At 40.1% G+C, this 15,029-nt stretch overlaps 1 protein-coding gene across 15 annotated transcripts in view; it reads left to right on the forward strand.

The window, feature by feature from the left end:
• TAFA2 (TAFA chemokine like family member 2) overlaps positions 1 to 15,029 on the forward strand; it is a 289,386-nt gene that overhangs the window by 258,192 nt on the left and 16,165 nt on the right. For 9 of the 15 annotated variants that reach the window (XM_073327948.1, XM_073327950.1, XM_073327953.1 and 6 more), the window contains 2 exons: positions 659 to 783; positions 977 to 1,179. In XM_073327948.1, the coding sequence (XP_073184049.1) occupies positions 659 to 783; positions 977 to 1,048 (197 nt within the window). In that variant the 3' untranslated portion in view covers positions 1,049 to 1,179. Of the gene's footprint in view, positions 1 to 658; positions 784 to 976; positions 1,180 to 15,029 lie in introns of those variants that run through there. The other 6 variants (XR_012156776.1, XR_012156777.1, XR_012156778.1 and 3 more) reach the window with 2 other exon arrangements.

A 15,029-nucleotide genomic window follows, 5' to 3' on the forward strand; every position in this document is an offset into this window, starting at 1 on the left:
GAGCATAGTTTGGCTCGTTTTTAGGTTTTTTAGACCAATGGTGTTTTTGCTATCCATAGTACAATCTTAATATTGCAAACAAAACTGGCATGGGTTTGTATGTTTTATTTGGGAAAATATTGGCTCATTTTGCACAACTCTTTCTCTGAAAAAGGACAAGCCTGTTTCACCCTTTACATGAACTATTTTTTTCTGTGTTTGCTGTCATAGAAGCTGTAAGTATGTCATCTTCAGGGAATACATTTAATCTTACCTTGAATATACAGAACTTCAAACATAATACATTAACTCAAAAGAAGAGATTATGCCAAAAACTTACAAATCTGACCAGGAAAGAAGAATTGGTGATTGAAAAGGATTGTTGTGAAATTTGTTCTTGAAGCAAGATAAATTTAAACAAATGTAACAAATGTAAAAAAAAAAAAAGTTGAAATAACAATAATAATTAAGAAGAGATGCTGGTGCCAAATTCATACACAGTGTCCTTGACAAATAGAGTCTTATTTATTTAGGAAGATTCTGACTTGCAGTGTAGCTGTTTGTCAACATACTTTTTTCTAAACATTTTGTGGAGAATAAAATTGATGCTGCCATATAATGGGGATGTAAAGTGGCCATTTACTGAACATGTAAATGTGTATGTTTTCGCCTTTCATAGCTTCAATAGTGGAACAGAAATGGTGGTGCCATATGCAACCATGTCTTGAAGGGGAGGAATGTAAAGTTCTTCCGGATCGGAAAGGATGGAGCTGTTCCTCTGGGAATAAAGTGAAAACAACTAGGGTAGGTATAGTACCAGCATCACTTGTTACCAACAGAAAACTAACACACAGGCCCTAAGTAAACACTCAAAAGAAAAGACCCTGGAGCTGTGGGTAAGCAGTTATATTGAGGTGGGTTTCCTGACCCTGTACACTTCCATCAGCATACTTTGCAGTTAATTGATCATAGAGTGCACTGTTCCTGTCGTTTTCAGGTCTGGGTATTGCAGAGAAGAGAATCAACCCCCTTTTCAGCTGCTACTACTACTAATTTATATTTTATTTGATCTGTTTGTCCCTCTATGACTGGTTGCAAAAAAAATAAAGAAAAATAAAATAAAAATAAAGAAGCCAGCACACCCTGCTAATCTCCATCTTGCAATGTTCCAAATCCATGAGACATTGATTTACAAGGTATAACACAAATGCACTTTTGTCAATTACTTGGAATTATTATATTTTTACACAGAAACTGTTGAATATGGTAAGCATTTACTGTGTCATTACAGAATAATCTTTTGGTTATTTATGTCTGGTAAGACTGAGAATTACTACAAAATTTTGACAGTGGTGCAATAGGTTCCATTTCCCATTTGACACTTTTAATATTATTTGTTCAAAATTGTAATTGTACAAATCCATCTAACCTTTTGTTTTACATGCTTCATTGAAAACAAAGTAAACCTGTACTTTCTAGCTGCTAGCAGAAGCAAAAAAAAAAAAAAAAAACAACCCCCAACAAATTACCTAAGATAATGCTAAGCATTAAATACTCAGACTTCTAGAACCCACAGCTTCAAATCCCTGCAGATTCAATCCAACTTTTCATTCTTGTGAGGCAAATTAAGGATCCATCCTTTAAATGCACACACAAGGAAATCTTATGTGAGTAGCAATGGTTAAAGTTAGTCATGAATAATTGTTTGCAGGATCGATTCATAACTGGCTACAATGAACTTTACTCTGTGTATGCATTTCTTTGAGCCTGTGACACAGGACAAAATATTTCCCTTCCCCTCATTGTAGCGTAGTGTACTATATATCAACTGGCTACTTCCTGTTTATCCCAGATGTGGCTGAATGGTGTCTGTCTGTATGTCTGAGTTTGTAAAACACTTTGGCATTCTTTGGATGAAAGGTACTTCATTAGTGTAACTTATTCCATTCTTCCTTCTTAAATCCTTTTTCGAAACTCTAATCGCTGCTTGAGTACTGCCCGCAGCTAAATGTGTGTATGTATATATCTAAGGTGTGCACACACACTCACTCTAGATAAGTATTATGTATGTTGTGTATGTGTGTGAGATATATCCAGTTAGAGGAAAATGATTCAACAGTAACACACTCAAATGAAAAAGAAATTGGGAAAAAATGTGACTAGTTCATGTCTCTCTCCTCTTCTCTTGGCATTTGGCTTCTTCCCCCTACCCTCCTACCATGTTGTTTTGCTCTGTTTACATGTGAATTGTCTAAATTAGATAAGATTTCTGGGCAGGGATTTTTCTCCTTATATATTTGTAAAGTACCATGCACTATATTGTCCAAATACTACAGTGTTAGGTATAAATGTGGTTGTTGTTATTTGTACAATTATATCATTTTGGCAACATTTTTAGCTCCTTGTTAGCACTTAACAAACAATATGTAATAGGTGGCTGGATCATATCCTCCCGCTCTCCTGCCCCCCCTGCTGGTGGGCACCAAACACTTTTAAACCACTCTAGAGGTGCCAAGCTCTATTCATCATCATGCTGAGGCCTACAGGTCCATTGTAATGGATGCTTCAGCCTGATTTCAGCTTGGGGGCAGAACCAGACCTGTCAGTCTGTGGCAGCAGGGGATTTCCTGCCTCCTGAAGTTCCCTCCAGTTTTACCTGTCTTGCCAGTGGCTCAGCCAGATCCCCCCTCTCCCCCTTCTGCAGAGTTTTTCTGAGGGAAATCCCACACTTTATTTCAAGTTTGCACCTAACAATTGGCTATCTGGGCTCTGAAGGGTTAATCCTGCCTCTCTATATACATGAAATTGAATCTTCAGTATCCTTGATTTTGAGAAGCCCTGGACTACCTATGCTGCTACTGAGAGGCTGAATGTCTTCTTTGTCTTAAGAAAGTACCGTGTTATCAAAAGTGAATACTCATCCCTAATGTATGGAGGCTGCAGTGTGTATGTAGCTATTGTCTATCCTAAAAGGTTCTAAGTGAAAGGAAAAATTCTGAAGGGTTTGAAACCAGTAAACTCCATATTCAGAGAAAAATAATAGAGACAGCAAAAAATCAGTATTAAGAGAACAAGTATAATAAGCTTTTATTATTGTCTAATGAAGTAGCCCATATGTGATGGTCATGTATAATGTAAAAGCAGCAGGAGCCAAAGGGAGCTAGCAAGTTTGTGTGATTTAAATACATAGCAACTTCTGTGAAAGCCTTGCTAAAAGCAATATAATGCATTACGTCTCAATTCACCTCTAAACATTGGGTCAAATTTTCCTCTTCAATAATACATGTGAAAAATGTGACCTGGTTGAAGTGTTGTATGTTGTTCAGAGATGCAGATATCTAAGAAGAATATGTATGAATAATGAATGAAGAATAGCATGAATATTCTGGTACTTAGAATTCAAATCTTAAGGCTATTCAGGTAGATATTATGTACACTAAGAATGAAGAAATAGGCATTATGGAATTATGTTGTAACGGAATCACCATCCCTACAATGTCAGGGTATGGCTAACAGAGAGGAGAGGGCTAATGGGTTAATAAGGAATAATCAGAGAGAAGAAGTAAATGTGGAGAGGAAGAGTTTAGGGGTCTGAACTTACCTCTGATTAACATCTTTTACTCTGTTGGAGTTTATATTTGGAAGGGTGGAATTTCTGTCTCTATATTTAGAGAGGTCTGAGAAGAAAATTGCTATTCTGGCTAAAATAATTATTTATTTTTAGGCAGAGATCTTGTAGTGTATGCCTGCCTAAGCAATGCACTGGAACTGGAGAGGGTGTTTAGAAATAGATTATTAAGGCTATGAAATGAAGATAGAGCAGAGATTTTTCCAGCGATGACATAGGGTCCAGGATGCAGTTCTAGGATTGTGTTAAGGTACAGATGGTTGAATTTTTTTTAACATGACTTTTTTTTTCCCTTCACTTTTTTCCTATTTGTTGACAAAAAGATTTTTTTTTCAAAGCAGTAAACATTTGTATTTCATTTTGAAATATTTTGTTTATAAATTTTTGGCTCCCGTCCCCTTTTCTTAACTTTTATATTTTTTTTCACTGGAAGAAAAAACAAAACAAGAAAAGCAATACTTCCTTTCACCTTTCAACACTTAAAAAAAAAAAAAGCTTTCCCCCTACAGTTCTCCAGTGGCGGGGAGAAAGAGAGAGGTGGGAAAAAATGAGAGGGTGAGAATTTCCCCTCTAGCCAGAAAACCAAAAAAATGTATTTGAATAATTTTTTTTGGTGAAAATTTTTCATTTTCAATGAAACCCCATTTTCCAAGACAAAAGCTTTGGTTGAAAAAAACGTTGACTAGCTCTAGTTAGGAATTTCATCTGCCAAAGAAGATCAGCGAGAGGCAAGATTGTTGTCTTACAGTTGGAGAGAGGTGTCTTTGAATTGATTTTGAGTGCTTGGAGCTCCAAAAAGAGAGAGGTTCTAAGAAGGACAAGGGGACTTCTAGTGTTAATCAGACTTACAGAGACTTTGACAGGGGACAACCTCATCAAATATGTTAGCCTGATGCCAGGTGTGAAAGTAACATTCTGCACTTACCTTGATTCACACCTGCTGAAGATGTATCCCACAATGCTGACATATAATTAAACTTATTTAATGTGCAAAGTGACTAAAAACAGAGACCTCAGAGCTCAAACCACTATTGCTAATCACTTTATTGAAGGAGCAAGCAACTGAAATCTGACATTGCATAACAAAAAATGCTCACTTGTTCTTAGAAAATCATCACATCAGAGATGTGAGCAATAAAGTCCAGCCATGTATTATTCTCTGAATAAAATATGTAAATGAAGCAATATTTTAAGATATGTAGACATTAGGGCTGTCAAGCAATTAAAAAAATTAATCATGATTAATCTCATTCATTGATTAATCTAGCCATTGATTAAGCACACCGTTAATAATAGAATACCATTTATTTAAATATTTTTGGATGTTTTCTACATTTTCAAATATATTGATTTCAATTACAACACAGAATACAAAGTGTACAGTGCTCACTTTATATTTATTTTTGATTACAAGTATTTGCACTGTAAAAACCAATAGAAATATTATTTTTCAATTCACCTAATACAAGTACTATAGTGCAATCTCTTTATCATGAAAGGTGAACTTACAAATGTAGAATTATGTACAAAAAAAACTGCATTCAAAAATAAACAATGTAAAATTTTAGAGGCTGCAAGTCCACTTAGTCCTACTTCAGCCAATCTCACAGACAAACAAGTTTGGTTACAATTTGCAGGAGATAACGCTGCCCGCTTCTTGTTTACAATGTCTCTAAAAGTGAGAACAGGTGGTTGCATGGCACTGTTGTAGCTTGTGCTGCAAGATATTTCCGTGCCAGATGTGCTAAAGATTCATATGTCCCTTCATGCTTCAACCACCATTCCAGAGGGCATGTTTCCATGCTGATGACGGGTTCTGCTTGATAACTATCCAAAGCAGAGCGGACTGACACATGTTCATTTCATCATCATGAGTCAGATGCCACCAGCAGAAGGTTGATTTTCTTTTTTTGCTGGTTTGGGTTCTTGTCGTTTCCGTATCTGAGTGTTGCTCTTTTAAGACTTCTGAAAGCCTGCTCCACACTCTGCTCATCCCTCTCAGATTTTGGACGACACTTCAGATTCTTAAAACTTGGGTCGAGTGCTGTAGCTATTTTTAGAAATCTTACCTTGGTACCTTCTTTGTGTATTGTCAAATCTACTGTGAAAGTGTTCTTAAAATGAACATGTGCTGGGTCATCATCCGAGACGGCTATGACATGAAATACATGGCAAAATGCACGTAAAACAGAACAAGAGACATACAATTCTCCCTCAAGGAGTTCAGTCACAAATGTAATTAATGCATTATTTTTTTAACGAGCATCATCAGCATGGAAGCATGTCCTCTGGAATGGTGGCTGAAGAATAAAGGGGTATACTAATGTTTAGCATATGACATGTAAATATCTTGCAATGCTGGCTACAAAGTGCCATGTGAATGCCTGTTCTCATTTTCAGGTGACATTGTAAACAAGAAGCAGGCAGCATTATCTCCTGCAAATTAAACCAAACTTGTTTGTCTGAGCGACTGGCTGAATTAGGGTTGAGTGGACTTGTAGGCTCTACATTTTTGCATTGTTTTATTTTTGAATGCAGTTATTCTTTTGTACATAATTCTATATTTGTAAGTTCAACTTTCATGATAAAGAAATTGCATTACAGTACTTGTATTAGGTGAATTGAATACAATTATACAATAATTTTTTTTTACGGTGCAAATATTGGTAATAAAAATAAATATAAAGTGAGCACTGTACAGTTTGTATTCTGTGTTGTGACTGAAATCAATATATTTGAAAATGTAGAAAACATTCAAAAATATTTAATAAAGTTCAATTGGTATTCTATTGTTTAACCGTGCGATTAATCGCGATTAATTTTTTTGAGTTAATCGTGTGAGTTAACTGCAACAGCCCTAGTAGAAATGCAAGTGTATTAGGTGCAAACTTTTGTAAATGTATGGTCTAATTTTCAGAAGTGCTGAGTGCCCATATCTTACCTTGCAGTGGGAACTGTGAGTGCTCAACACTCTTAAAATTGGGCTAGTATTCTTGAATAATGTGTGGGGAAAACATACTTTAGATCAGAGAGAAATCAATATTGGATATATTACTAAGTAACTATATTCCAAACCAACATCAGAAATCGACTACTGTAAAAATCATAAATATTGCAGGGACATAAAGAAATAGAAGAGAAGTATTACAGGGGTAGAGAGAAATCCATATCGAGTGTGTTTATTTACATTCCAAAACAATATTAGAGAGAGCCTGGAGTCAGATATTCATAATTTTCCATTTAATCTAATTTTGCATCATGGCATCCAAAGTTTAGAAGAAAAAAATCAAACATCATGTTTGTGGAAGAAGAGAAGACATGATGTCCAAACTCACCAACTGGCCATGCCAAAGGGTGGTCAACAGGACCAACACACTAAACTAAATAAACACACTGGTTCCTGTGTATTCGGTGACCCTGATATTTTTACCTCTGTCTCCCCCTCTCTCTCACATACAAATGTTGAAATGTTTCTAAATTCATTACTGCAGCTGCGAGGGGCTGCATTAATTTTATTTGTATTTTAATTTATAAAATAAGCCTATCACAAACTCTCTTGGCACATGGAATAAAAAATACATCAGCTAGATGACTTTACATATGGACACACTGTTGGCAATTAAAGGAACAGACTCCTCCATCCTTGTCCACTGCTGCTTCTTGATGAAGTCAGCTGGGGATCTACAGGTCCCTGAGATTGTATACTTTACTAACAACAGTAGAGCAAACACTATCTGTTACAAAGACCGCTAAAAGCTCCACCATCTCCTTTGTATGTTTATCCCTGCCAGTCAGCACTTTCTCTGTTTGATGTGGGTTGAGTTTCAGCCAGACATCTTTCCTCCACTCCCCAATCTTAACTACTAATGGGCAAGCTGAAAAACACCCCTATCCAGATCTAATGAAAAACAGATGCATCTGGATATCACTGCAGACGAGAGCATCTCTCTTTCCCCTAGTGATTAGAACAGGAAAAGTGACTCAGCTGAATCTCATGGCACTTCACACCAGGGAACCTTTGGGGGCAGAAAAACAATCACCCAACACTTCTCTTTGGGTCCTCTTGGAGACAAAAGAATGGAGCTACTCCAGCACTACTTCCCCTGTTATTGGCAGGGTCCAAAGCCTTATCCACGTTGTAATCAATGAATTCAAATCAGCAGATAGATCTAGAAGAATTAGCTGGGTACCTTGACTTTGTCCAGTATTAGGGGATGATCATCAAACAATGAAACCAGAGCTATGTCGGTACCAAAATCTGGTCTAATACCACACCAGGTGGTGTCCGTGAAATCTGCGGACTCCAGTTATTGCCAAAGATGCCTTGCTACAAACTTCTCAAGTATCCTAAAAAATGAAGGCCAGAGCCAGGGTGATGATTAGCAAGATGTTAAGCATCAGGAAGTAGCATTAATATTTCCACAGCTATTACTGCCGCAGTCACAACCTCCTTTTTTGCTGCTGTCACTCTCTACGATCCTTATATCCTGGAAGGGAAGGATGATAATGAATAAGAAGAAGCAGCGTGAGAGGGTTGAGAATGAGTCCCCAGATCTGGCAAGAAAAGGAAAATGGAAAACCAAGCCTGATGTTAGTGACAGTGAAGCGATAGCTATGTTGGCTGATGATTTGTCTTCCTGAATCACAACAGATGCATAGGCACTTTAGGCTGCAGCTGAGGGGAAAAAACCAGAATGACTATTGCTGTTTGTGCTGCTGCTAAGGTTGAAAAAAAGTACTGCCCTCCTGCTAGACTATCCCTTCCTTCCCCCCCTCCTCTTCCTTCTTCCAAATGTTATGGTGGGTTCGGACTAGAGCCCACCATATTTGTGACGAAATGGATTTGATCTTGAAAAATGGCATATACTGTATACTGCAGTTTAACTGATAGACTACATACTAATAGGGTAGCTGCGGTTAATGTGGGGACACATATCTCACACTGATTTCCTTTGCTGTTGCCACTGGTAAATTTGAAATATGTCCAACTACTGACATTGCAAGCCAATAGAGCCTAAAAAAATGACTCTGTTCTGTCATGTAAAATAATTTTAGAAGTTGCTTTCTTCTAAAACTGAACAAGGGGCTTTATTAGAAAAGAGAAAACTGTTATCCCTAAAGCTACTCTCTCTCTCTGCTTCACTGCAGAGCTCCTACCTAGAATATTCCCTTTCTGATTATAGAAACAGTACACATATCTTCAGTGTCTAGCAATATTTTGTGGTTCATAGAAAGAATGTGATCATAACACAATTATGTGCAAATACTGTAGCAAAATATTAGACACAGAAAAGAGTGATTACTCTTTATTACAGTATTATTGTCAGAAGATTTCTTTCAAAGCCTATGGGCAATCAATTTTTTTTAAAAGAATTTTTTTTGTCATCTGAGCACATACTTATCAGAGCTGCTCCCGGCACCCCAGTATCTCATCATTAAAATTGCAGTGTACACCAAATACAGTTTTTCGAGATTAAATGCATTTCATGAAAAATATATAAATCCTCATGTTATAAACAAGGTAGTAATGGAGATAGGGTGGAACGTTTCTGTGTGCAGGTTAGATTCTGGTACTAGCCACTGTCAGAGACAGAATGTTGGATTGATCTGCTATAACACTTTCTCTGCGCCAAAGAAAACTGATCCCATCATACAACACGAAGCACTAGGAAGTTGGCTGCAAGAGATACTGTTTTCTTGCACATATTGCCTACCCCTACTCTCATTTTGTTCAAGTACAGCCCCTACTGTGGAGCCACCAGTCTTCACTGGCTATCAGAATAACTGAAAACCCTAAAAATAGCTTCTGTGCACATTGTTGCATGTAATGGATTGTATTTAAATTACTATGCGCTGGGTGTGTCCACTTCCTTCTACTTACAATACTTAATTTATTTCAGGCCAATTTGGGCCCAGAGCTGGTTGTTGTTTATCTATTTATATAGTACCAAAAGTATACAAAGCCTAGAAAAAAACATAATTGCCCCATAGAGCTTACACTATAAGTTTAGCTAAAGCAACACAAGCAATAATCACAATCACAGGTATAACAGGATAAAGGGGAATCAGACTGTGGGGTTGCTTGTTAATCTATATTCTTATCTAATTGGTTCTACTGGTTTTTGTTTTGTTTGTCTGTCGTAATACTTGCTTGTATGGTGTTTTTTGGACTTGGCTGGCTTGAGGGCATGCAAAGGGGTTTGCTGACAGTGCTGAGCAGGACTTCATTACAGAGTGTGGACTGAGCCTTAGCACTTTGCCTCTGCACTTCTTTCAGCAGGACTGAGTCCATAGGCAGCCCATCTTCATTACTTAAATGTGCAACATCTAGAATCTAAATCACATACGTAATTAAATGCAAAGCCCTTTGTTGATACAACTGAATACCAAAAACTACAGAAATGCAAACTGTAAGGTTCCACTGGCTATGTTAGTTCAGCCACATGGCACATACTGGGCCTGATTTCCAACCTGGCCTTAACTTCCTTTTCACACCTGTTTTGTACCTCACTTATTTGTAGGTGCAATTTAGGTCACTTAGACATTTACTAGATCTTCAGGTGGAACAAGTACATAGGGTCTGCTCCGCAGACCAGTGAAATCAATGGAACAATTCCCAGGGACTTCACTGTGGTTTGGATCAGGCTAGGGTCACAAGCCATCTGGTTTTTGGCTGGAACACCCAGTCGAAAAGGGACCGTGCTGGCTCCAGTCAGCATCGCTGACCAGGCCGTTAAAAGTCCAGTTGGCTGCCAGCAGCTGTGAAGGCAGGGTGCCTGCCTGGCTCTGTGTGGCTCCCGGGAAGCAGCTGGCATTTCCCTCTGGCTTGTAAGCATAGGGTGGCCATAGGGGCTCAGTGTGCTGTCTGTGTCCCAAGCGCCAGCTCCGCAGTTCCCATTGGCTGGGAACCCTGGCCAATAGGAGCTGCGGTGTCAGTGCCTGCAGGCAGGAGTAGTGCACGGAGACACCTGTCTGTGCCTCTGCCTAGGCGCCAGAGGGAGATGCCGGCTGCTTCCTGGGAGCCACGTGAGGTAAACGCTGCCCGGCCGGAGCCCGCATCCCCTCCTGTGCCCCAATCCCCTGTGGCAGCCCTGAGCCTCCTCCCGCAGCCAAACTGCCTCCTGGAGCCCCCTCCCACACTCTGAACCCCTTGGCCCCAGCTCAGAGCCCTCTCCTGCACCCCAAACCCCTTATCCCTGCCCCACCCCAGAGCCCTCACCCCCTCCTGCACCTCTGCCCCAGCTTGAGCCCCCTCCCACACTCCGAACCCCTTGGCCCCAGCCCAGAGCCCCCTCCTGCACCCCAAACCCCTAATCTACAGCCCCACCCAGAGCCCATATCCCAAAGCCAGAGCCCTCACCCACTCCTGCACTCCAACCCCCTGGCCCAGCCCGGTGAAAATGAGCAAGTGAGCGAGGGTGGGGAAGAGCAAGCAATGGAGGGAGGAGGGATGTAGTGAGCGGGGGGCGGGGCCTCAGAGAAGGGATGGGGCAGGGAAGGGGTCTCACGGCAGGGGTGGGGTAGGGGGCGGGGGCAAGGGTGTTCGGTTTCCTGCAAACAGATAGTTGGCAACCATAGATCAGGCATGCAGATATCTGTTTCTAAATACAAGTAAGTTTAAATGTCAGAGCGACACACACCAAATCTGAATGTTGGACCCTGTGGACATACATTTCTAATGTCAAGCTATGAAACAGTGTAGCCTTAGCCAGATTTCCACAAAGGGCAGGAAAGCTTGTTTGAGAAGTAAAGACCACTACAGAAATGTTCTAAAAAGTCCACACCAATGCAGATTACCATTTTCAAATCGATTTACTTTACCTGTTTAGTTCATTTCAAGTTTCCATAGGTGCTGAGGTTACTGAGAGAAATGGTGAGGAGATAGAACAGCATGAAATGTTTTTTGAGGACAAGGAACTTGTCAACATAACCCTTGAAAGAAGAGGGCTTCTGCACACAGACTGTAGTTATTTTTTGTGAGTGGCTGTTTGGGAGCTGGTTGCTCTGTCTCTTTGTGTTCTGTCCTGTTCTATTTTTGTACCCAGCTGCTTGTCCTTGGACATGTCCCTTTGGCTACTCTCCTTCAAACTTTTTTTTTTGAGGTGCCTCAATTCACTTTTGTGGGAGAAGAGATACTACAGAAATCTTAAGAGGTTAAATCCTTTGTGAATCATGGCCCCAATCACATTTAAAGCAATATTATATTATTAATAACAATATCTATCACAGTATCATATTTAAATACATTTTGGAGATGGGGGAGCCTCTCCTCAGTTAAGGTTGCAACCATTATACAGCCCTATTTTAGCATCTGTGTAGCTTGAAAATTGCCAGACTTACTCTGAAAGCAAAGGAGAATATTTGTGCAGAAAAATATCAAATGGTATTTGAATTATAGGTCATTAATTAGGTGATTTTGTCAAACGTTTCTGGCTTCCACATGGTAACGCAACAGTTCTTTAGCCCAGTACAGAAGGGTTTTTTGCCTTTGTCCCACAAGATTCCTCTTGTGATTTTTTTTCAGTTGCTTGTCAGCTCCCCTCACTGGCATGTTTGAAATACCGTACACATGTTTGCAGAGCAATCTTCTGCTTCCTGAAGGCTCTTCTGCTTCCACATAGGGTTTTGGTTCATTCACTGAAGCATTAATGGAAAGCCGGGGATTTCCATAGTCTTCTGGTTTTCTCCAGCACTTCCCCATAGAATGGTTTTAGTGCTAAGATAAAGAGGTCGCAGCTCCCATTTTCAGCTCCGTATACTTGTAGTCTCTCTCCACTTGTTGCAGCAACGCTAGGAAGACTCTTTGTGATGTTTAGTAGCCTTTTACAGTGAATGAACTGGCTCTTTAGGATCTCACTGCCAGCTTCTCCTACCTCTTGAGTTGCCCAGTAGTGAAATGTCAGCCAGGAGCCAAGATTGGGTCAGTTGGAGGGGAAGAAAATGCTTGAAGTGTGGGACTTATATAGCAGTAGGCTCTTTTTGCCCCTACTATCCAGATAGTGTTCCTAGCTTGTACGGTAGACCCAAACTGTGCTTGCCATCATTCAGCATCTGTGTTACATCAGTTGTATGCCTATTTAACTGAAATGACATCAGTGTAATACTGATGTAATGAAGTGGAGAATTGGACCCCATATGTCCAAGATGCATGATTTCCCATGGTCCTGAGTCCTACAGTTCTCACCAGACTGCTCTCTATCCTCTAGCACTATTTGCAGAAAACCTCAAGAGTACCACCCTCCCTCATTCCTGTTAGACTTCTCCCCAGGAAACAGATAGTAGTCACTAAGAAAAGAAAATCTCAGCCTGTCTCATACTCAGAGGAGTTAGTCAGTTCCCCTAAGTGCAGCAGAGGGAGGAGGACTCTCCTGCTCTGACTTGGACCAATCTGAATCTGATGATTCAGGTGCCTTTTCTTGCCGGACAAACAAGTCAGTGAGTTGGTGGATCTTGTTCATTAAAAATAATTAACCCAGCCATGCAACTTCCTTCAGTCCAAGACCTCTTCAAGATGAAGCAAAATAAAGCAGGATACAGTGCCTTTTAGGTATCAGAATTGATGGAGAAGATAGTGGACTTTGAATAGGTCAACCTGGAAAAGAAGAGGTCCATCGTCAGTGTTACCCAAAAATGATACCAAGTTCAATTGTGTAAAACCACCAAATCTGTTTTGGTTCCCAAGGCTGATGACTCCTCCTTTCACCTCAATCAAGACCAGTTTCATCATAGGGAAAGCTCAGTTCCTGTGGATGGAACTAGAAATCCAAAGGAAGTTTGAGCTTTCTAAAATGGGCTTGGAATCCTCCTGCATTGCATTATAAGCATCTTGTAGTCTCAGCTTGCACAGCCTTATCCATCACTCATTCCCCACTACACCCACAGAGAAAGAGATCTTCTAAAGGAAGATTCTAGATAAAGGTAAGAGCTATTAAACTCATCCTGAGTTTTCTGTACTATGCAGCCTGTGACATTACCAGGTTCTTTGCCAGATCCATCCTTTAGCACCTCAAGGCAACAGAATGAGTGTCTCAGGTTTGTAGAGATGTATGTGACCTCCAGGACCAATATGATCAAGAGACTCTTCAATGGGGTGAAACTTTTCTGAGAATTGTTCGAGAAAATGATTAACGATTCTTCAGACCTGAACAAGATAACAGCAAATCAACCCTTTTCTAGAGACTCCAGAGTGAGTGATAAATCTTTATACCACAACTTTTAAGTTTCAGTCATTCAAAACCATTTCTCTTTTTGTCACTCTTGCTCCATCGATGCCAGAAAATATTTTCCAAACCACAACCCACATGCTGCTTTCCCTCTCTGAATGAAGCTCTTTGGCTCAGGAGCTCATCCCTGTAAGAGGAAGATAGAAGAACTTATTCAACCTCGAGCCAATACTACTTCAGCTAGATGGGCTCTTGAAATAGTTGCAGTAGGACGCTTCAGAGAATTTCAAGATTCCACTCCTCTCTCTGTCCTGTCATCTCCTCTTCCCCAGGACCTCACAAAATGACTGGCATCTCTGGACAATGCAGCAAAACTCATCACCTTAGAGGCCATCGTTACTATGCCAGTATTCAAGAAATTCTTAGGTTTCTAGTCAAGATCTTCCACAGTGCAAAAAGAGAACAGGAGGTGTTTTTTCCCCTAGCCTGGGACTTATCAAGAATGAACCTAGTAGTTTGCAAAGCCCAATTCTGGTTGGACACTATCACTCAAGAAGTTGCCTCTCCAGATTTTCTTTGTTCCATTGATTTCAAATAGGCTTACTGTCATATCTGTGTACATCACCGATGCTACCTGCCCTTTGCAATTAGATGACAACATCCAGTTTCAGGCAGTGCCCTCTGGCCTGTTCTCCTTCTGCCAAGTGTTTAGAAAATATAGTATGTTGATTAGCTTGTCTCAGTCAGGAAGGCATCCATATTTACCATTACTTGGATCATCCCAGGATCAGAGTGCAATCATAAGAGGTAGCTGCTTTTTGTACCAACCTGCAAGATTATCCAGATTTTCAAGAACCACAGATTCATAGTCAATTACAAGAAGAACTCCTGAATTCAGTTTCGGAACTGAATTCATTTCTTTTGTACAAACCTCAGACTGGCCCGTAGGCCCGCAAGATTGAAAATCTTATCAAGGTGTGTGACGAACAACAGAAGTCACCTCACCAATGCCTTTCATTACCAAGTATGATAGTGTCCTCTGCAGAGACCAGGCCATATCTCCTTCTGCAGAATTTTCTAATTGATGGTTGAATTATGAGAACAGGAGTCAGATCATTTGCTCACTCTTCCTTTTGCACTAGAATTATCGCTTCCCTCATGGATATCCCCTCAACACCTACGTAAGAGTCTATCTCTGACCAGTCCATGATCAATGAGATGGCAACTTGTCAGGATGTGGCGCTCAGATGGGTTACCAC

The sequence above is a fragment of the Lepidochelys kempii genome, chromosome 1 (assembly GCF_965140265.1).
Source record: "Lepidochelys kempii isolate rLepKem1 chromosome 1, rLepKem1.hap2, whole genome shotgun sequence".
Lineage (NCBI taxonomy): Eukaryota > Metazoa > Chordata > Testudines > Cheloniidae > Lepidochelys > Lepidochelys kempii.